General features: G+C 39.0%; 1 protein-coding gene across 3 annotated transcripts in view; it reads left to right on the top strand.

Moving 5' to 3' along the window:
* Positions 1-23,585, top strand: part of Cped1 (cadherin like and PC-esterase domain containing 1) — a 273,161-nt gene that overhangs the window by 119,979 nt on the left and 129,597 nt on the right. For all 3 annotated transcript variants that reach the window (XM_028873006.2, XM_028873005.2, XM_028873007.2), the window contains 4 exons: positions 18,906-19,048; positions 20,091-20,163; positions 21,396-21,563; positions 22,654-22,758. In XM_028873006.2, coding sequence (XP_028728839.1) covers positions 18,906-19,048; positions 20,091-20,163; positions 21,396-21,563; positions 22,654-22,758 — 489 coding nt within the window. The remainder of the gene's footprint in view (positions 1-18,905; positions 19,049-20,090; positions 20,164-21,395; positions 21,564-22,653; positions 22,759-23,585) is intronic.

Below are 23,585 nucleotides of genomic sequence, written 5' to 3'. Positions count from 1 at the left end.
CATGTGAGACTGTTACTTCTGTCCTTTTGTGCTCCTTCTGTTGGCTGCATTAGAATCATTGATGCTGTTAACCTGAATGCCTTTGACTTATTTAAATGAGCTAATACTGCGATCTAGAACCGAACAATGTCTTTTGTTTCTCTTAGCACTGAAGGCAGAGATGAATTGTCTCTCAGAATTCTGCACGCACGGTCAAAGCTGCGTTCTGTACCATGACAGCACAAAGGCACGCTCCCTTGCCTTGCTAGTTCTCTCTCTCTAGGCCTCAGTGTGTAAGGACACCACCTGGATGCGTACACCTCACTCTACCCTTAGTAGCATCACACAGATGTCCTCTCTCTCTGTCCCCAAGCCTGTGCCTTCAGTTCTAATGCACTCTGTGAAGCACATCCTTCAATGCTGGGAAAAGAGACTGCAAACGGAAGGGAGTCCTGGTACCCTAGCCACAAGTGTGCACTTGCGCACGGTTCCCCTCTACTTAGCGTCCCGACACTTGGTGTCTTGTCTTCCAAAATCTATCAATCCCAGGCATTGCAGAGTCCCTCCTGAAGGTCTCTTCCAAACTGATGCTTTGATAGAAATTTCTAATACAACAGTTCTTCCTAGGATCTTTTTCCAGGTAGATTTGAAAGGTAGGGGTTGTCCTCTAGGTGTCTGGCTACCTGGTTCATCCTTAGGAAGATTTTTATATTCAAGTCACAGAGCCAATCATTATCTAAACGCAGAAGTCACAAAAGAAAAACATTATGCTAAAGAAACAATTTCATCTTATTTTACTGTGAAGGTAAAAAGAAATGTGACTTACAGTATGAATAGGCCAGTGATGACTCCTTTCAGAATGAATGATAAACAAATATTTGATTGCAGTCTGGCTCAAAGGGGAGAAAAATGTATCGGCAGTATGAAAGCTGTAGGGTTGGGTATGCAGGATAGGAAGGCATCTTAAGGTGCTGCCTCTACAGAACCGCGAAGGGATGTAAGGTAGAACACTACCTTTCTGATATGTGTGGCCACAGGGAAGTATTTCAGTCTCATTAATGGTTTAAAGATGTATAAAATAATAATAGTTTTCATATAGGTTCAGTGAGATTAAAAAAATATCCCTTCTGAGATTTTTACTGGCATCTCCTGTGGGCTACACATTATGTAAGGTTCCAGTGGCAAAGAATAAAGCCACTGCTTTTGTGGAGTTTATTCTTGTACATATTGATAGACAGAAATTTGAAAATAATTATACTTAAACAAATAAATGTCACTACAGGTTTTTTTGGTAATGCTAAGAATGAAATGGACAGATGAGGAATAAATAATAATTGCATTATTCACTATATGAGAGGTAAAGAGATCTTCCTAAGTGGCATATGGACTGTTGAAACCAAGTGTCTTTTAAGATTTGGGGGTAAGACACTCCCAGCAAAGTCTCCAGGTAGGAGGGAGTTTGCCTATTCCCAGAACACTACAAGCTCTGAGAGAGCACCTGGACTGGACGCTGCAGAGAGGAGACCAGAGGAAAAGGCAAGAATGGAGTCACACAGGTCTCCCAGTCAAGGCAAGCTTCAGCCCCTCCCCCTTTCTAGTGCAGAACAGACTACTCGGGATGCTGAGTAAACCACTCACAGACCAGTCGGATGGAATGCTGGGAGCTTAGAGCAAGTGGAGGAGAGGGTGGGCTAAATGAGAGGTAAGGACACATTTCAGAGGCAGAAACAAGAATTGGTGTTAGGATGAGAAAGAGGACGAAAGGGGGCATGCTTGAGGAGGACTCCTCACAATCATTTGAGCTATAATGACATTTATTTACTGAGAAACCAAATGGAGGAGGCATCAGATGAAATAGGGGTGTGGGTGTTCTGTGACCTCCCTACAATCTCTTCTTTCTCTTTTATGGTCTCATTACCTATGCTACACCCCCAGATACACATTGAAATCTAATGTCAGTATATAAGAGAACATGTAGCTTTTGTCTTTTTGAATTTGGCTTATTTTTTTCTTAATATAATGATTTCTAATTCTGTTCATTTCCCTGCAAGTGTCATGTTTTTTATTTTTCTTCACAGTTGAAAAAAATCTATTGTGTACTTGGACCATGTTCCTCTTCCATCCATCTGTTGGTGGTCATCTAGGCTGGTTATGTTTCTTAGCTATTGTGAATAGGGCAGTGGTTAAACATGAATGTGCCTCTGCAGAGCCAGGGGACAAAGGGGGATAGTGGGAGAGGGAAACTGTGGTGGTATTGTGTTCCCCAAAATATTGTGCACCCTAATAAACTTATCTGGGGCCAGAGAAAAAACAACCACTAGATACAAAGGCTAGAAAATGGTGACACTCACACCTTTAATCCCAGCATTCCAGAGGCAGAAATCCATGTGTTCAAGGATACAGCCAAGCATGGTGACTCACGCCTTTAATCCCAGGGAGTGATGGCTGAAAGCAGAAAGGTATATAAGGTGTGAGGGCCAGAAACTAGAAGCATTTGGCTGGTTAAGCTTTTAGGTTTTGAGCAGCACAGTTCAGCTGAGAGCCATTCGGATATGAGGACACAGAGGCTTCCAGTCTGAGGAAACAAGATCAGCTGAGAAGTTGGCCAGGTGAGTTTAGCTGTGGCTTGCTCTGTCTCTCTGATCTTCCAGTGTTCATCCCAATACTTGGCCTCAGGTTTGATTTTATTAATAAGAACTTTTAAGATTCATGCTACAGGAAACAAATAAGGAAAAAATATTTACAAAATTCCATAATGAAACTGTGGTGATATATTGTATACCCTAATAAAATATGCCCAAAGATCAGAAAACAGAACAAGCCATTCAATTAAACATAGAGGCCAGGCAGTGGTGGCACACACCTTTAGTCCTAGCACTTGTGAGACAGAGATCTGTCTCAATCACTGTGAGTTCAAAGCTACCCTGGACTACATGAGATTGACTCGGTCTAGGAGGGAAACAGAGTCAGACAGTGGTGGCACACACCTTTAATCCCAGCACTTGAGATCTCATGCCTTTGCTTGGGAAGCACACACGCCTTTAGTCTCAGGAAGTAATATGGCAAGGCAGAGAAAGGTATATAAGGCGTGAGGAAACAGGAACTAAAGGCTTTTCAGCGAAAATGTCCCTTTCAGCTAGAGGCTTTTTCAGACTGAGGAGTCCTAGAGGTAACACATGGCTTGTTCCTTTGTCTCTCTGATTTTTCAGCATTTACCCCAATATCTGGCTCCAGGTTTTTTATTAAATGACCATTTAACAATTCATGTTACAGGAAACTCACTGCTTTGTTGTGCTATCATAAAAATGTGGTAAAAAAAAATATATATCTAAAGAAACTTTGTGGAGAACTGTGAATGACGAAGTGGGGAGGGGGCAGGTTCCCACTCTCACAGAAGCTGATCTGTCTATCACACAACTGGCTTTCTCTTCCATTCACTGCTTTTCTTGACTGTGGCTTGGCCACTGATCTCTGCGGTGAGCTTTTGGCTGCTTGTTTAGATAGTGTAGCCTGGACTCATTCACAGACCTGGCTGTCAGGGTCATGAGGATGACTTTGTTCTATATCTCCCACCACAAATAGCAAGAGAATATTCCTTCAAGGTCAAGTTCTTTTTAAGATTTGGATTTTTCTAGCAGATTGAGTGTGAACTACTCTTCAACACATGCATCCTCAAAGAGAGACCATGCCCCAACTCTTAACACCCACAGATTTGACATCACTTAGACAAAGTATATTAGGAGATGTATGAAGCTGATGTCTTAGTTATTGTTCTATTGCTATGAAGGTACACTATGACCAAGGCTGCTTGTAAAAGAGAGCCTGTAGTTGGGGGCTTGCTTACAGTTACAGAGAGTGAGCCCGTAACCATCATGGTGGGGAACATGGCAGCAAGCAGGTAGACATGCACTGGAGCAGTAGCTGAGAGCTTACACCTTCTCCACATGTGGGGGTGGGGTGGGAGTTGAGGATGGCATGGAATTATGCAACCTCAAAGCCAGTGATATACCTCCAACAAGGCCACATCTCCTAACCCTTTCCAAAACAGTTCTGTTGTTTTTGACAAAATCTCAGTCGTTCAATTTTACCAATAAAGACTTGCAAGCCAGACCCTGGGGTGAAAGCCTGCTAACTGAGAGAGGCAGAGAAAGCACCCAACTGGCCTTTCTTCTCAGCTGATGCTCCCCCAAACCTCTTTTCCTACGCTGTCTCAAACCAAAAACTCAAACTCAATGTCTCTCCCTTCTACTTCCTGTGCATCTCTCTATCCGTCCCCCTGACTTCCTCTTACTCACCTGTTTTTATTTTTTATTTTTACTTTTCTGTTCTTGTTTGCCTCCTGTCAACTGGTTGTTTGCTCCACCTCTTGACCTATGGTTGACTTTATTCAACCTGTTTATAATATTCTAGCAGAAAATTCTTGGATTAAAGGTGTGTACTGGAGCTGAGCCACAAAACTAGAAGCAGATTTTTTCCAGTAAATAATGCAATCTTGGGGTTCACAGTGTGGTCAAATATCCTGCAACACAGTTCTACCAACTACAGACCAGGAATGGAAATCTATGAGCCTACTGGGGCCATGATCATTCCAACCATCAAGCTGAGACCATCCTGGATTTCACAGCTCCAGTGGAAGATGACCTCACAGGACAAAGTCAGAAGGACTAACTGCTACAGAAGGAACCGACTCACAGAGGGAAAGGTCATGAAATTGAACAAGACATTAGAACTTTGTACTCAAAAGAATGTCAACAAGCACCAGAAACTGGAAGATGAAGGGAAGGAATCGTCTCCTTGAGCCTTAGCATGAAACATGGCTCTGGGACACCTCGGTTGCAAGTTTTTTTTGCCTCCAGAACTGTAAGGAAGTCCATTTTCTTATGCCTGTCACCAATATATCAGGTATTTGTCACAGAAGTCATAGGAAGTGAGGAGTTTTGTGTCTTCACAACAGGGCCTTTTATCTTCAGGATTGACAAGATAAAACCCAAATATGAGAATAGGGAAATATTTAAATCAAACACAAGAAACCATGAGAGAAGAGGGAATGGGCATTTTTTTCTGATGGCTTTTCTATTAGAAAAGGCTGCTTTTCTAGTGGTTGTATACCTTCACCTTGTAAGAAACAGAAACACAATTTCCTCAGCAACATTGGTGGGGAGTGAATACATCTAATCCAATTCTTCAGGCTTGCATGAGATATTTACATTTGATCATGAAGTCAAAAACAACTGAAAGAAAAGGCATTGAATATTTCCATAATCTCCCATGGCTAATTCAACTCACTTATTTTCCAAAACTGTTCAAAGAATGACTAATTTATGCCTGCACCATGGAAAAGGACTCATAAGAGAAACGCTATCTGCAGTGGCAGAGAAATATGGATTTATAAATAACTGTAATATAGGACAGAATGCAATAAATGACTCAGAGACACTCGCGTAGTGAAGAATAGTGGCAAATTGTTCAGCCAGGGGAAAGTCGGGCAGACTTCAGAATGGATGATATTTCAGCTTCATTGGAAGAAGGAGTAGGAAGGAAGGAAAGCCTAGTTAGGCAGAGCACCTGGGGCATGCGCTCTGGGGTGAGCTCTTGTTCCTAGTCCCGCCCCCTCGCTGCTTCTATAGCACGATAAGGTGAACAGGTTTACTCCACCCCAGGCTTCTCATCATGGTGCATTTCACAATGGCTCAAAAACCAGGGGCTGAAACCATGAATCAAGTTTTCTTCTTTTCGGTAACGTTCTCAGGTATTTTGTTACAGCAACAGAAAACTAAGGAAAGAAGTATGGAGAGAGTAAGAGGGAGCAAGGAAAAATGATGTACAGCATTTCTAGACCAGATAAAATATTTTAAGGATCAAAACCCAAAAAGCTTGAGCCTCGGGGAAATGTAAAATGTAACACAGTTGCCACTTTCTATAGTTCTGAATGTGTTCACTTAAATTGTTCCATCAGAAATTTCTGACATGCTTGGGAAGGGGTGTGTGTGTTTATACCTACTCTAAGGAGGAGGAAATGAAGATTCATGATTCTGTGGAGAGGAGCCTGCTAATAAATGTCAGTTAGGATTAGGATCCAGTCTCTAGTGACTAGAATGTCTTAATTACCCCTTGGCAACTTGAGGTACTGAGCAACCATTTATAGTCCCTTCAGGAAGTATGTCAATGCCTGAGGCAGGCATGCCATGCTCAAGTCCGTGCCTCACACAAGTTGCATGCTTACCAAGTCAATACAGGAAGGCTGATTTAAAATATTTCAGTAAAATAAGTGTGGGTGTAGCAGCTTTCAGATTTTACTGACAAAAAAAATCTAGAAGCAGAATTCTTCTTCTCTGAGATCTCTTTTCAAATGTTTTTGTGTTGTTGCTCTCACTACAGTGAAACCAGTGTACACAGGGAGAGGTGTCTGTAAGTCAGATGGCTTAGACTTAGTTCAACCATATACAAACAGAAGGCCTTGACTGGCTGTTACATGATTGGCAATGGACTAGCCACTTAGTTTTATGGATTTAAAAAAAGTTTAAAAATGTTTAGCTATTACTGCTTTGTTTTCACATTTTTAAAAATGCACTTTGTAGTACTGAGGATAAAAGGCTGTACTGTAATTGCTAAAGGCTCCTCTCCCCTGTGAGCTGAGGAAAATGTGGTTCAAGTTCAATTTCATAGAGATGACTCAGTAGCCATGGAAAAGACAATACATGTTGTCAGAGAATCAGTAGTCAAACCTCAGCACACACTAGGAAAACATCCACTTGGGCTAGATAGCATTGCATTTGACCAGATATTTAACTGTTAGCTTTTAGATGATGAAAAAAAACCCACCCTAAATGTTCATTTAAAATAGGGTATGTAAAATACTGAATTTTGTTTATGTAAGAGTTGTAACTGGCACAGGAGCTGACTAAGAACATAGCAGAGGATTGTAATGAAACTAATGTAGATTCGCCACGTTAACACTGCAGCACTTGAGTTAGGGTTATTGATATATCATTCTCTTTGCTGTACCACCAGAACCCATTATCTTTTATTTTTATTATTTTAAATTGTGTGTGTGTGTGTGTGTGTGTGAGAGAGAGAGAGAGAGAGAGAGAGAGAGAGAGAGAGAGAGAGAGAGAGAGAGAGAGAGAGAACGATTTCCCTGGATCTGGAGCTACAGATAGTTGTGAATCACATGGTGTGCATGCTGGGAACTGAACTTGGGTCCTCTGCAAAGGTAGTGACCTCTCTTAACCACTCAGCCATCTTTCCAGCCTACAGAGCCCATATATATGTATATGATTTATAATGAATATTTTTCTTTCTCCTGTGCTTGACCATGAGACTTGATAAGATCTAAATGAGATCATCTGCATTAAATATCCAAAATATACAAATAGTTTTCTTTTTATTTCCTTACACTTTATGGACATACGAGACAGTAATCTTGTGTGTGTGTGTGTGTGTGTGTGTGTGTGTGTGTGTGTGTGTGTGTGATATAAACTTATTTGTGTGTATGTGCATGTAGGTACCCATGTATGCACATGTATGTGGAGGCCACAGGTCTTCTTGGATTGATTTTCCTCATTAGTTTTTGAGACATATTTTCTCATTTGAACCTGGTGTTCACTGATTCATTTAGGCTGATTGGCCAGTGGGTTTCAGGGATCTGCCTGTCTCTGCCCCCTAGTGCTGGAGTCACAGAAATGCATCTCATATCCATCTTTTAAGTGGGCACTAATGATCTTGATTTAGACTTACATAAATACTTGCACAGCAGGTACAGGAACACCTCCCCTCACTTTGAAATAGGAATCTTTCTAATGTATCCTATTTGCAATTTTTAATACTGCTTGCCACAAATAGTATCTGTTAACATATATTAAGTATCAATGTGTAATAATAAAAGATGGAAAGTTTGCAGATGAACTGTTGGGTCTTCCTGAGGCTTAAAGAAGGGTTCTATTTTAATGTCAGTGGAGAGAATTGTGACCTGCTTGAACAATGGCATTTATGTAAAGAGAATAAGTAGGTCTATACATAGAGAGTTCAGTGATAAAACCTTTATAACTTTAGCTTTTGCTCTTTACTGTGAAATCTCCCTGCTCCTTTATTTCCCACAGAGAAAGTCTGGAAGGGATAATAAAGAAAACCTGGCAGTTCTCTGAGAAGGTTGAATATAATGCAATCACAGTTTTGCCATTCAAAGCAAATAGTTAAATTTTTATGTTTTTCACGGCCCTTTGTAGTCCTGTATTCCGCTTCTCTCCAGTTCTCTCACATTCTTGTGGGAGAATTCAAGATGTTTAACTGTGAAACTGCTTCAATCACACAGAAGCTGTATTCTGATTTTCTAAGCTTAGTATGTGCATCAAAGCTTCAGGTTATTAAAAAGTACGAATGAATAACATTATTCATGTCCCTGGAAGCATAGAGCTTATTCTAGTATTTAAGCTTTTGATTTAATGCCAAAGAATGTGCAAAAAGTATCCTAATTTAAGTTAACCTAATTCAGTTTTTCCACAGTTTACCTAAAAGTAAGCCATTTTTCAACAAACTAAAACAAACAATGAGAATTTTTATATCCTTAAATCATTTGGTTTAACAAGAAATTTTTTCCCCTTGATCCAGGCAATTTAAGTTGCTAAAAAGTTTTCTTTTTCCCAAAAGGTGATTAGGGTATATGCATTACTCAAATAGTTGAACTGATACTTTAGAAATGTGGTTGTAAAGGCATGTGCTTGAAAAGTATGATAGTTTCAAGCCATCTATTTCCCCGGGAAGTGAAAATGCAGATAATCATCCTCATGCATTTCAGGGTCTGCCCACATCACTAAGGGGAGTACGGCATGAGAACGGAAGTCACACATGAGCTTTGCAGTCCAGCAGCCTTGCTGCTGTAACATGGTGTTGGTTGATAACACGACCCTTTGGGCTTTCAGCTCATGACTTGAATTCTCAACCTCAAGTTTCCTCTTCTATACATCTGGATAGTAAGCACCCTCCTCTGAGTTCTTCTAGTCTAGGAATACAAGCAGAATGAGGAATGTAAAATGCACAGTCTCGGCCCCGTAGTCTGCGCGGCTAAGGTTAGTGCATGGTGGTGAACGCTGTGTAGAATAATGTTCAAATAATACATTGAAGAAAAATTAATCATGGCCTACATCTCTAGTTGTCACTTGTCTTCCTTTCTTAAAGCCGTTTTACTCTTTTTCATCTTAAATTCTATTCTGAAATATTGTATTTTGCACTCTTGTCTCTTCAACATGTGAAGAGGACTTCTTTTGGGGTACAGAAGCCTAACTTGCTCTTTGTTTCTTGGCCTGACCTACGGCATGGAGCAGATACTTACCTCTAGGCTAGCCACATCCAAAGTTGTTATCTTCAAGCTGTATATCAGCTGCCCTTGGGGACACATAAAGGCTCCTCCTCAAGGGTTCCACAGCCATATGGAGAGCTTCCAATGATTCCTAGTACATTCCTAGTACACGTGCTTCTAAGATGCTAAAAGCTTGATCTTGCTAAGAAGGTATCTCTGAGTCAAGTCGCTATTCCTGGCATAGGCACTTCCCAATCCTTAAGAGAAAAAAAGCCCTAGCATTTACCTGGCCCTAGTATTTTTATGATGATTGTTCTATAGTGAAAAATATTCACACACTCACACACCCTATATTAGGTTCTGGTTTTATTGGTTCATCAAAATTCCTGCCAAAAGCAACTTAAGGAAACATGTTGAGCTCACAATTCCAGAGGATGAGGTCGATCATGCCAGAGAGGGTCTGGTGGCAGGAATAGGAAGGAGATGGCGGGTCATAGTGTCACAGTCAGAAAACAAAGAGCAGTGGCTACTGGCGCTAGGCCTACTTTCTTATTTTTATTTGGTCTGACAGTTAAAATGGATCTCCTCACCTCTACTAACCTAATGTAGAAAACGCTCACAGACATGCCAAATGGAATGAATTTTTGGTGAGTCCAGAGCCTGTCAAGCTGACCATGAATATTAACCTTTACTCCTACCCCTACAAAAAAAATTAAATATGACAACAGAAACTACTTTCAATTATTTATTTTAATAATAATCTCATATCTCATGCTAAATCACTATGTAGTTCTTTTTTGTTGTTGTTTTATGTTTTTTTCTCCTCCTCCTCCTTCTTCTCTTCTTCTTCTTCTTTTTTTTTTTTTTTTTTTTTTTTTTTTTTTTTTGAGGCACAGTCTCACTGTGTAGATCTAGCTGACCTGAAACATGCTATAACATGTTATGTAAACAAGGCTGGTCATGAACTCACAGAGATCCTCATGTCCTTCCCTCCTGAATGCAGAGACTAAAGGCATACACCACCATACCCAGCACTTGATTCTTTTTAATATACTTTGTGGGGAATTCAAAGTATTGAGTCATGTTGCTGTAAGTAAAGTCTTCTTTATATATCTATGTATTTATGTGAACAAATTTCATCCATATTTCCATTAAAATATTATTAGTACTGATGCTGAGTTTATATCATTTTAATACTAAGAAATGTGTTTTCATATGGACATATGAGTTATTTCAGTAAAAATAAATATACCCATCTGAAAGGTGTATTTTCAGTATGATTTTACTCTTTAGAACAGAAATTATTTGAGATTTATAATATACTTCTCTTGTCCTAAGCAATTGTCTATGGTCAATAACTGCATCAGAACTCTTTGAAAAATATATATGGGTTTTTTGTTTTCATTTTTGTTCTTATAGCTTAAGTATGATCACTGAAATTTTAGAAGTTTCAATATATGGCATATTTTAGTTGAGAGTTATAGAACAATCAAAATATTTGTAAACATTGTAAAATTCTAAAATATTTGTATTACTTTAGATACATTTTCAGGATTCTGCAAAACAATCTGGTTAGATTAAATTCAGAGATCCCTGCTGAGTCTCAAAAAGCCAGAATAATCATCCACCAAGAACAATAAACTTAAATTCTAGCTACATTAAAAGTATGTCAAATGCATCTTTATTCCCACTTTAATTTGGACTAAGAGCCAGGAAGCTTGGCTTCTGTATATATATTTTTTTCTTTCTTTTCTTTTTTTTTTATTTTACAATACTATTCAGTTCTACATAACAGTCACAGATTTCCTTGTTCTCCCCCTTCCTGCCCCCTCCCCTTCCCCCCAGCCGACCCCCTATTCCCACCTTCTCCAGATCAAGGCCACCCCCGAGGACTGAGATCGACCTGATAGACTCAGTCCAGGCAGGTCCAGTCCCCTCCTCCCAGGCCGAGCCAAGCATCCCTGCATAAGTCCCAGGTTTCAAACAGCTATCTCATGCATCGAGCACAGGACCTGGTACCACTGCCTAGATGCCTCCCAAACAGATCAAGCCAATCAACTGTCTCACCTATTCAGAGGGTCTGATCCAGTTGGGGGCCCCTCAGCCTTTGGTTCATAGTTCATGTGTTTCCATTCATTTGGCTATTTGTCCCTGTGCTTTATCCAACCTTGGTTTCAACAATTCTCGCTCATATAAACCCTCTTCTTTCTCGATAATTAGACTCCCAGCGCTCCACCCGGGGCCTAGCCATGGATGTCTGCATCCAGATTCCTCAGTACTTGGATGGGGTTTCTGGCATAACTATTAGGGTGTTTGGCCATCCCATCACCAGAGTAGGTCAGTCCCGGCTGTCTCTCGGCCATTGCCAGCAGTCTTTTGTGGGGGTATCTTTGTGGATTTCCGTGGGCCTCTTTAGCACTTTGTTTCTTCCTTTTCTCATGTGGTCTTCATTTACCACGGTCTCCTATTCCTTGTTCTCCCTCTCTGTTCTTGATCCAGGCGGGATCTCCCGCTCTCTTTCCCTCAACCGTCGCCGTCCATTGCTCCCACTCATGTCCAGGCTGTTCATGTAGATCTCATCCATTTCTCCGTCTTTGGGTGATCCCCGTGTCTTTCTTGGGGTCCTGTTTTCCAGGTAGCCTCACTGGTGATGTGAGTAGCAGTCCAGTCATCCTTGTTCCACATCTAGTATCCTCCTATGAGTGAGTACATACCATGTTTGTCTTTCTGAGTCTGGGTCACCTCACTCAGGATGATTTTTTCTAGATCCATCCATTTGCTTGCAAACCTCATGATGTCATTGTTTTTCTCTGCTGAGTAGTATTCCATTGTGTATATGTGCCACAATTTATTTATCCATTCTTCAGTTGAAGGGCATCTAGGTTGTTTCCAGGTTTTGGCTATTACAAGCAATGCTGATATAAACATAGCCGAGCAAGTGCTCTTGTGGTATGATTAAGCATTTCTTGGGTATATGCCCAAGAGTGGTATAGCTGGATCTTGGGGGAGATTGATTCTCAATTTTCTAAGAAAGCGCCATATTGATTTCCAAAGTGGTTATACAAGCTTGCATTCCCACCAGCAGTGGAGGAGAGTTCCCCGAGTTCCACATCCTCTCCAGCATAAAGTGTCCTCAGTGTTTTTGATCTTAGGAACTCAAGAAATTAGACATCAAAACAACCAACAGTCCAATTAAGAAATGGGCTATAGAACTAAACAGAGAATTCTCAACAGAGGAAACTCAAATGGCTGAAAGACATTTAAGGAATTGCTCAACATCCCTAATCATCAGGGAAATGCAAATCAAAACAACTCTGAGATACCACCTTACGCCTGTCAGAATGGCTTCTGTATATTTTAATTGAGTGTCCTTAACTCAACAAGTGGGTAAGTTGAGTGAGAACCTTAAGAGGTTTTTTTGTTTTGTTTTGTTTTTTTCCTTCTGAGTGTTGACAGACATCTGAGACCCTCGGCCTTAAGCCTCATGTTACCTCATTTGTTTTCTCTTCTGGATCATTCTTTCCAACACTGGAGCTTTCTGTGTACTATTTCACACCCTGATCAAATAACAACAAAGCCCAGGGTAAGCCTGCTCAGAGATAAGGAGACCATGAGGACCTAAGATAGAGCCAGGCGGTGTTTGCACTGTTTGCAGGAAAGAGTCAATAGAGCAAGGGAAGAATTCTTTTTTGTTTGGTTTCATTTTGTTTTGGTAAGTCCTGACCATGAAAGCCAAGCAGCATTCTTTTGGACCTTGCTGACACAAATTAGCAAGTGTTAAAGCCTCACTGTTGTCAAGAGAGGGGCTAGAAAATGCCAGGGACTTGAATTTCTTTTCAACTGTGTTAATTTGCATAGTAACAAGACATATTATTATTAACCATTCTATATGTCCAGTCTACTAGTGTTAACAATAGGTATATCATTGCACAACCGATCTCCAGTGCTTTGAGCACCACTGAATAAATAACAACCTCCCATTCACCTTTCCCCTCATCCTCTGTGAAGCACCTTTCTCTTCCTACGCATTTGACTCCTTTAGATACCTCATAGTGAGAGCATCTGTGGTTTATGTAACTGAATTCTTTCTCATACAATGTCATCAAGGTTCATCAGCTTTGTAGTGTGTTACAAAATTTCTTTCCCATTTAAGGCGGGACAACACCTGTGTCTCTAGAGAGTACTTTTTCTGATCCCTTCATTTGTCAAAGTCTACCTGCTGTCTCCACCACTGGGGAAAACTGTTGGAGCTATGAGCATGAGTACAGATATCTCTCTGTGATCTGACTTTCAAGTTTTCTGATAGACCTCCCAGAATTTCTGGGGCAAATGATAAATCTGTTATTTTTGGCTTTTGAGAAATCAACTCTTTACATTTCAGTTACAGAGTTTGAATATCATAATACCTTCACATCTTTCCTGATATCTATTACTATGTATGTTTTTAAGATAATTATCAGATAATAATCATCCTAAGTGGCTATGAGGGCTTGCCTTGCTGTAGTTTTAGTAATTGACAGTATTGACCATCTTTCCATATATTTAATGCAAATACTCATATTTAAATTTCCTAGTACTCTTCAATCAGAGAAGACAAAATATCTCTCTCTCTCTCTCTCTCTCTCTCTCTCTCTCTCTCTCTCTCATTCACAGTAACACTAAAGGAAATCGTGGGGAACTTTAGTAAAGTACAATGCTGTGCCACATGTGCCCAGGTTCAAAAATATATTATTGTTCTGCCAAAGTTTTTAGTTAGCCAAGGACATTACTTTAAGAAAAGCTAATATTGGTTAATCTTCCATCTTTTTCTCTAGCTCTGGGATTGAATTTCCTTATCTCAAAAATCCTCTCAAACAGTCATAAGCTTCTATATTTCAAAGATGTTATTAAAAGTCAGTAGGGAAAAATGTATATCCTTTCACTCTCGTGAGATGTAGGCAAGAAATTAATATTGTGTAGCTTGTGTGTCTGGAGTATGGCACTAAGCCTAAAGTCTTATGCTCTGCCAATGAACTATAGCTCTAAGCCAATGCATTGTTTTAAAACTGCATTATCTAGATGCTCTAGTAAACAAATTCCTTCTGTGAAAGTTTCTGAGGCATCTATAAGGTCATATCTAAGATTCCTCATTCAACAACTTTACTAAACACTGATCTTGCCTCAGGTACCAGGATGTCAAAGGTAAATATGGTAATTCTTGGCCCAAAATATCCCAGTCTAATGTGAAGAGCAGACAAAAAAAACCATCAAATTTAACATAGAATTTATTAATCAACATGTGTTCATTGAGAACCAATCAATCAATCTAGAATAATTTGTCCAGTCTCTCATGAGAGAATAGAAATATTGAAATGGCTATGAGGTATGCAAATGAGGTGAATAATTAGTACACTTTGGAAGTATTTTTAAGGTATCAAATTAATAGTTGAAACTTCCCTCCAAATATTTTGGTTCCTTCTCAGCTTCCCCACCTTTCCATTTTCTTTCTTTTTTTCCCCATAGCTTTTTTATTGAGTCTTTGTGTATTTCACATCATGCATCCCAATGTCATTCATCTCCCAGGCCCCTCATATCCACCCTCTGCCCTTGCAACCCTCCCCCAAAATAAAAGAAAAGAAAATTTAAAGAAAAAAAATTCATTGTGGAAGCTGTAGTGACGTAGTGACTCTCACAGTATAGCCTTTAATCCATACATCTTTACTTGCAGATTTTCATTGCAATAAGTCACTGGTCTGGTTAGAGTCTTCCAGTTTCTGCTACACTATCAATACTGGGTCTTCACTGGGACTCCTTTTGGATATCTTATTGTTGCCCTGTGTCGTGGCGATCCTGCCACTTTGGGTCTGCAGGACCAGCCACTTCATGTGCTCCAGCATTTCATAGATATAGCCTTGGATCTGAGTCTGTGGAGGCCCACAAAGGTTTCCTAGTGAGATCTGAGCTTGCTTTACCGAGCAGGGCTGCGTTAGAGGATGTTTGACCACGTGTGTGGTTACCAGGTGATAGGAAAGGGTCTGCATTTGGCTGTGCTAGGGGGAAGTCTTTTGCTCCACCCCTTGGCATTCCTATAAAAGACCCTTTCAAAGAGACAGAAGGGGGGCTGGTGGATAATGATCCAGGTCCTCCGGAGGCTATCCTGTGTTTCTATCTATTTTTTCTCCCCTCTATCCTTCTATCTAAATATTTCTTGCTTCTCCCTCCTCAAGAGTACCCTGGGGGAAAAGTGAAAGGGAGCCTCCCACAGAGAAAGGGGTAACTGAGTATGGATGGTAACTGCATGGGTCAGCCCACCAACTCTCCCTCAATCTCACCAGGAGGCTGAGCTCTCCAGTACTGCTCTGGCTAGTTCACCAAATGCAGCAGGCAGCAAGAAGGGCCAGTTCTCCTGCTCACATGCCCTCAGGCATGTTCTCCCACACCTACATCTTCAGGGCCAGCTTTCTGGATTGCTGCAGTTGGTGAGGAGCAGATCCAGCTTGCCTGCTCTCCACGCTTCTATTTTCAATATATAGTTTTGTTTCACTTATTTGTATCTCAGTTGCTTAAATGGATTTACGTTGTAAATGCTAACACATCTCACTGATTATTTTTTGAATTTTTAAGTACAAAGAAACAGTGATGTTTAAGCTGCCCATCTTTATAACTATGATCTTACAAGGCCATTTTCCATCCAAATTTACTTATCACTAAATTTGGGTTTTATAATTGCATTGACAGGAAAACAGGTAGTCTGTAAAGAGTGTAATGGCATGAAAGGCTTTAAGCATTCTGTTGCTGTTGCTTGCTTAGTTTTTGTTTGGGATTTTTGGAGACGGGGTCTCACTGTATAGCCAGCCTAAACTGACCATAAACTGACCACCTAGCTCACACATCCTTCACTCTATGATCTGCCTGTTTGTGCCACATGAGTCTTGGGATCAAGACGAGCACCATCACATCTAGCTTTAAAAGTGTTGAGTTTTTATCCAAGGCCCTGATTTCCTTGGCAAGCTACACTGTCCTATTTATTTAACTTTAACGATGTTTACTGGGGATAGGATGTAGCACTGTTACAAAGAACTTACCTAATACGCACAAGGGCAACACCTAGCACGCGTACGCGCACGCGTGCGCGCACGCGCACACACACAAAAAGCAAAAAAAAACAGCATTAGCAGTAATTGTACAAAGACAGAGGAGTCGAGTCTGCTTAATATTTAGATTGTGTCTCAATGTTTCAACTGAGCAGAAATGTAACATTGCTCCTCTCGATATTTGCCGGTGACATATAAAATCTCCCAAGTGAAATGTTTTTTTCAAGTACGGATACCTTTGGATTTAATTAACAGCAAATTGTTTCTAATTTGATACATTCTGATGAGGTCATCAAGTACACTCTGTTGTTCGTTGTGCATCTGAGTACACCGAGATGCACAGATCTCAGATAATTTGACCAAGGAAATATAATTAGCACAGTCATTTACAGTATAAACAGAAATAGGAATGAATCTCTTATTTAGTCTGAGTGATTCAGTTATGGGGAATGATAAATGTGTTATACTCTCTTTGGGAGACTTAATGCAGGTTGATGACATCTGTGCACATACACATTCAGCACTTGCTCGACCCTCCTTTTATTTCTCCCATGTGATGTTTGTTGACACTGGGCTGAGTAAGTTAAATAAGTCTACAGAGTAGGAATTGTTACAAAGTGTCACAGTGTGGCACAGAACCAGAGTTGAGCCTGATACTTTTTGGAGTGTTACCACAGTGCTGTGAAATGTATCCCCAAGCCACAGAATGTAGACTTCTTACAGAGTAGAGAGCTCACTGAAAGCAGAAATGAATTAATTGAATTGACTTTGTGTTCAATGCTTACTATTCCTGTTATAACTTAAGAAATAACCATTTGCACATTAGGGGAATAAATAAATACAAGCCCCAAATACTAATTTGCTGTTCTCTATGGAGGGTATAATTTGACACTCAGTCTTGTACATCATATATGCTAGGCAGAACTTTTCAACATTATTATATCATCAACCATAAGCTCTGTGACATTCAGGTGACATTAATGTGGAAAGAATGCATGAATGTCATTAGCAACTCTTCCTATTAGTATGGTGAGTTGAGTAAGATTTATGTTGCTTTTATTTAGAAACACACGGTGTTATTCTATTTTGACTCAAGGGTGTTAACATTTTTACTGTTAGCATTAATTTGTTTTCTTTTAATTATACAATTACTACATTCATTTTCCTTAGTAAAATGGAAAAATAGCTCAATTGCCAGATGTTGATGATATGTTCTTAGGGTCTTAATGTCTGGTCTCATTAGGTTTCTGGTTTTGGCTTATAAAAGTTTATGGACTCATACTTGTTTATGTTGGGAGAATTTCACTGGCACATTCTAAAGATACGGTTACCATTTTCCATAGATGATTTCTGCCAATATTTGTCCTTTGTTATCATCACAACAGACGTTTTCGATGTGTGATTTTTTGCATTTTGATAGGTTTAGCCTATTCTTCCAAAAGCATTAATCAAATATCTGCTGCATGTTTTTTCAAAAAATATTTTTTGTTCTTTATCTTTGAAAGGCTATGTTTACCTAGAGAAAGTCTGTGAATCAATAAGATTTGGTTTATATTTTTTTAAAAATATTGACTTGAAATTTAATGCTAAGCATCTTCAAAAGGTAGTTTTGTCTTTTGGTTTTTAATATTTAAGTAAATAAGAATAGCTGTTTGTGAAGCTAACAGTATTGTCCACAGAGAGACATAGACTTCTCTTACTTAATACCATCTCATCTTTTTCATCACAGGAAATCTTATATTAAAATGTTATTACAACCCTGTGATTCTCTTAGATTCTTTTCTGGTTATCTAGGTCTCCCAGAGAAAAATGAGATGAAGAGAAACAGCTTTGAAAAGATATTTTATTGATACATGCAGAAAATTAATAATTAGAAACCAAATATTTGAATTTCATACTTTCTACTGGCTTTCAAATAATTGTTTTCTATGTTGGGTGCACAGCTCTCTTGTTAGTGGGTACTAGCCCGTTGTGCAAGTAAGAAAGCAGAGATTCAGTGAAGTGAATGGCAAGTGCAGTTCCCTTTACTGAGAGAATCAGAACTCAAGCCAGAGGGCTCCGACTGCAGCCCTCACCATGTCAGGGGCACTGTCCTTCCTGTGGTTCCCTACTACAAGAAAAGTGAAATGAATAAAGAATGTTAAGTTAAGATTAATGTTAAGATTGCATGGACTGAGCGATGGTGGTGCACACCTTTGATCCCAGCTCTCAGGAGGCAGAGGCAGGCAGATCTCCATGAGTTCGAGGCCAGCCTGGTCTACAGAGTGAGTTCCAGGACAGCCATGGTGGTTACACAGAGAAACCCTGTCTGGAGAAACTAAAAAATATATAAATAATAAAATAAAATAAAAAATTTAAATGCAAGGTATGTGAACATTTCTTTTTCCTTGTGAGTTGAATTAAAAATATTTAAATCTTAGATTCTCAAATTTTTCTACTTAAAGTTTTGTTCTGTTTATTGAAGTGGACAGGGAGACATAACCTTCAGATTACTCATGTTGGAAACAATAGGCAGATGAAAATATATTTTGTTCTGTCAATCTTTTGTTTTTTCCTAGCTGCAGATGTTTTTTGAGACATTCCTGAGGACAAGTTCACCTCTGCAGGCACTGGATAGCATGAAAGAAGCAATTAGCAAGCTCCTGCTGGTGGCTGAGGTGTTCAGTAAAGCATCTACTCTGGGACCAAAGACCATCCATAGGTGAGAGAGAGACAGAACAGACAGACAGACAGACAGACAGACAGACACACACACACACACAGAGAGAGAGAGAGAGAGAGAGAGAGAGAGAGAGAGAGAGAGAGAGAGAGAGAGAGAGAGAGAGAGAGATTCTAAAATTTACTAGTGAAAAAACTTAGTCGCCGGAAGTAAATAGAACACGGAACTGTTTTTGTCAGTACGTGATAATATGATCTTCTAAACATGTATGGCCTAATTTATAAACTCTAAAACTTCAGAGTTCCTTACATGCCATTTGTTTGTATTCAAATGGTGTGACAAGAAATAGAACACAGGGTTTTAAATATTTATTGTTATTACTATTATTGCTACAACTATGATCTTTTCAGCAGTCTTACTGTGCAGCCTAGACTAGCCTGGAACTTATCATCCTCCTGCCTCTACTTCCTAGTGCTGGGACTACAAGCCTGTTCTTGGATCCTAAAGATAATTTTGAATTTGTAGCCTCCTTTCAAGTATTTTCATCAAATATACTAAGTATTGAGCATGTATAGCTTTACCTGTACATAATACATTTATTCTAAAATTTCCCAATGACTTCAAAACACTGAAATAGAAAAAACTTTTAACAAAATGCTGTCACCTCTACTCTCCTAGCTCAGCTTGACAACAGCTTGATGCCTTTGTTCTAGGATAATTGGTCAAGTTTGCCAAAAAAGGGAGAGGTGCTCGGTGATTTGAGCTCATTCTTATACTTTCTGCATGCATTAGTGTTAAGAATAGATGACCTGGACATTTCTCCCCATATTAAGGTTCTCATGGAATAACATCATTGGTTTCTGTGGTGTGCCATGGAGAATAGAGGCATTTTTGCACTTTCTCTAATGAACAAAAGAGACTCAAGTCCAACACTCCGTTTCATGTAATTTTCTATTATCCATGCCATTGGCCTTTAAATTATGGAAATTTAACTGGATCAATTATAAATAATGTAATACCAGATAGCAGAGTGAGTGTAGCAAAGAGAATATGTTGTCCTGTTACTTTGTGTTTTTCCTTCCAGATGTAGACAGTGTTTTCAGCTTTTAACTTTTGATATTGGTTATGGAGATTTGGGAAATCCTGTAGTGCTCCAGGTGAGTATGTAGGATGAAGCATGTGTATTTAGGGTGGGGGTAGGGTGTGTATTTTCATTCACGGTTACCAGTTGATTAGTAACACCTTCCATTACAGTCCTTCCAGGCTAATATGCCCGTGGCTCCTAGGGAATTAGTGAATTCTAATCACCACGAGACACACTAGGACAAACATGGAGTTTTCCATAGTTCCCCTGAATTCATGAACAAAGACATTAATTAGTCAAGTATATGTTCATGGGACACACTAGGACAAACATGGAGTTTTCCATAGTTCCCCTGAATTCATGAACAAAGACATTAATTAGTCAAGTATATGTTCATGGGAAAAAGCAGGACGCAGGGCATATCGATAACAGCAAACAGGAGATGACCTGGGGGACTCTCATGGCATCATGAAGAGATAGTTCTGTCGTTCTTTTTCAATTGGTCATTTAAAAAGCCATAGCAACAAAAGAGACTGACCACTGGAAGAATTCTTGCCTGGAATGCACTAGGCCCTAGGCTAGTAATACAAATAAACACATTGTTTTTCTATTTTAATTTAAAAGCATAAAATGTCATGTGAATTTTTGAAATATTTTCTGATATGTATATGTAAATGTGGGTGGTTTTTAGTTTGTTTTGAGTTAAAACTCTTTTAGATCACTTTCCTCAGCATAGTTTTTTATCTAAAACATTCTTCAATGGTTAGAAGACAAAAACAGTGGTTCAGCTATTTTATAAAAAGCTGTCTATTGTGCTCTAGGGTAGGAAGGAAAGGGGAACAGACTTATGAGTAATCAGAGTTCAACTCCACTAGAGTTTAGTTTTTTTTCTAAACTATGATATAGAGAATACAATTACAGAAATATTGCATGTTTAAGATTTATCTATAAAATTTAGAACCTTTATGAAATTTTTGTTGGCCATTTGCCTTTTTGATGCCTAATAGCTGAAATTAAACTTTTAAAAATTTGTAGTTTTGAGAAAATGTTATGTATTACCTTTCATGAACAAATATTTGTGAGATATAAAGAGTTTCAAGATAAGCTAATGCGACTTTGAAATAGTTCATGCTCCTCTACATTGAAAGAATGGCATCTTCCTAAGAAGCATTACTCATGTTTATGAAACTGTTAGCCTCTAGAAGACCACTAGATGTCAGCTCTGGTCTACAATCTAACCTGAAATAAATCATGCCTTAGAATTCATTTCCCTGTATGGTCTCCTCTGCTTCTCTTCCTTCACAGGTACATGAGCATTTGAAATTTCAAGATGATGAGAAGTTCAATTTGGAGGACCAAAATACAGAAAAAATCCTCTTAAAGGATACTTTTAACTTCCTCTTCTCCAACACATCTTCCCTTTCTGTATTTTCTGAGATAATGCAGAAGCTTTACAGAGCCAGCGTATTTGAGGTGAGTTCATACGTGTATATGGACAGTGGTTTCTCAACCACTAGTTATTTTTATTGTGCAATTTAAAATGTTAATACTTTATTTGAAATTAATTAATAATTGTTGTTGATTATCTTGTGCTTCTATATTCTGACCTGAGGACCACCATCATTTTATATTCACTAAGTATGCATGTGAAGGATTGTGATGAGAATGAAGTGAAAAAGTTCCTAATTGTTAAGAAACAGATATAGATATTTTCAATGATACATGTGTTTATGTACTTTAGAACTTTACAAAGAGTCTTTGAAGGTAGTCTAGAATTACAGAGTACTCCAGGATGACTTCAGGGAAACTGAATTAAAACATTAATTTGCTTGAATATTCGTGTCCATTAACATTTGGCTAGAGGCTGACAATCAGGGTAGAGTGCTTCAGAATGGTGCTGGGTTGGTTGTTGCTATTGTTTGGATTTATTGTTTGCTTTTTATGGCAGGCTAGCACAGTGTTCTTATACACTAAAAAATCAGTGCCAATTACCATAATATTATTCCCCAAATGTCTTTCTATTTTGAAACTCATATTTGATGCATTTGGAGGAGTATGTAAAAAATTTCACAAAGGCTCTAATGGTGTCTGCCACACACACCTTGTCAGAGCATCACTCTTGATCTCAGAGATGCTCTAGAACACAAATGAATGTGGAAAAACCTGGAGTGGTAAGTGGCCAGCCTGTGAAACTCTCCAATGGCAGTATTCCACAATGGGGTTCGTGTCCAGATACTCTTTGATTTTTTTCACCTCTATTGCTCTGAGGGCCCAAGGAAAATCTTGCATTCCCAAACCATGGTCGCACACATCCTCCTCTCTTGTGCTCATCTCCCTGGCCTCAATACCAAGGTACCATTGGGTGAGTGAAGACAGCCAATCTTGTCAACTATGAAACTTTTTTTGTATTTGGATGTTATTGAGACAACATATCACCTCTATGAATTCTACAGCTTTAATAAGTTTAGCTGTTATAGAGTTTGATTGATTTGTTAGGTGGGGGTTACTAGGGGAAAGATGGCTTGACTGTTTCATGATTACTTAAGGCTTTTTTCCTTTCTAGGATGGAAACTATCACAAGGAGTTAAATAAGTGCCTGTCTTTAGAGGAAATTCACTCAATTAGGACCTTTGTAAAGGAACTTGGGAGTCTGGGAGAATTCCAACTGGTAAAACAAAAGTGATATTTCTTTCCACTTAGTGACTGAGATTGTAACATTAATAGATTAGCTGTAAGTTGCCTGACTTTTCCTTCAAGTAACACACAGCCATTTCTTTACAACACAGACTGTTTTGTAGGCTTTTGTCCTTTCGAGAAGATGCATAGGCTTTGCTATGAGCATTTGCTAATAATATGTGACTTAGCAGAGGTAAAGGATATGACATCATAGTAGCTGCTAGAGTGGGACAGTTCTCTAGGGAAGAGGTTGATTTTTTTTTAAAGAAATTTCTCTTTTAGTTTTGAGGCCTGAACATGTAACCAATATTTATTACTTTTTATTACCCTTTTGATTTGAGAAAAATTAAATATACTTGAATATATAAAACCTTTAAAAATAGCCTAAATCTTTTTTTTAAATTTATTAATCTCTCATACATTACATCCCACCCACACTTTTCTCTCCCTCCACTCTTCCCAGTCCCCCCCTCCCCCCCCGACTCCCCCATCTTAATTGATGGTAGCAATATTGCAAGTATGTGTATGTGAATACTCTTAGTAGCTCTTACTGGTTTCAGGTTGCAAAGGGGCATTTTTTTCCTCCCTGGAATTTTTGGTGTATCTATCAGTTTATTGGCCAATATCAAAGCATAATTGATTATATATGAATGTTTGTGCCCAATGTATTTTATTTCTGCCACTAATACAGACTATGATGAGTTTATATTTTTACTTAATGTTTGTTCATATAAAACTATTTTAAAATGGTATTTAAAACTAATTGATGAGTTATTAATCTGATACAAGGCTGAAATATTCCTTGTTTTTTAACATATA

This window comes from Peromyscus leucopus, chromosome 3, assembly GCF_004664715.2.
Source record: "Peromyscus leucopus breed LL Stock chromosome 3, UCI_PerLeu_2.1, whole genome shotgun sequence".
Lineage (NCBI taxonomy): Eukaryota > Metazoa > Chordata > Mammalia > Rodentia > Cricetidae > Peromyscus > Peromyscus leucopus.
The sequence above is the reverse complement of the archived record's forward strand: the minus strand, read 5'-3'. Positions and strand labels throughout refer to the sequence as shown.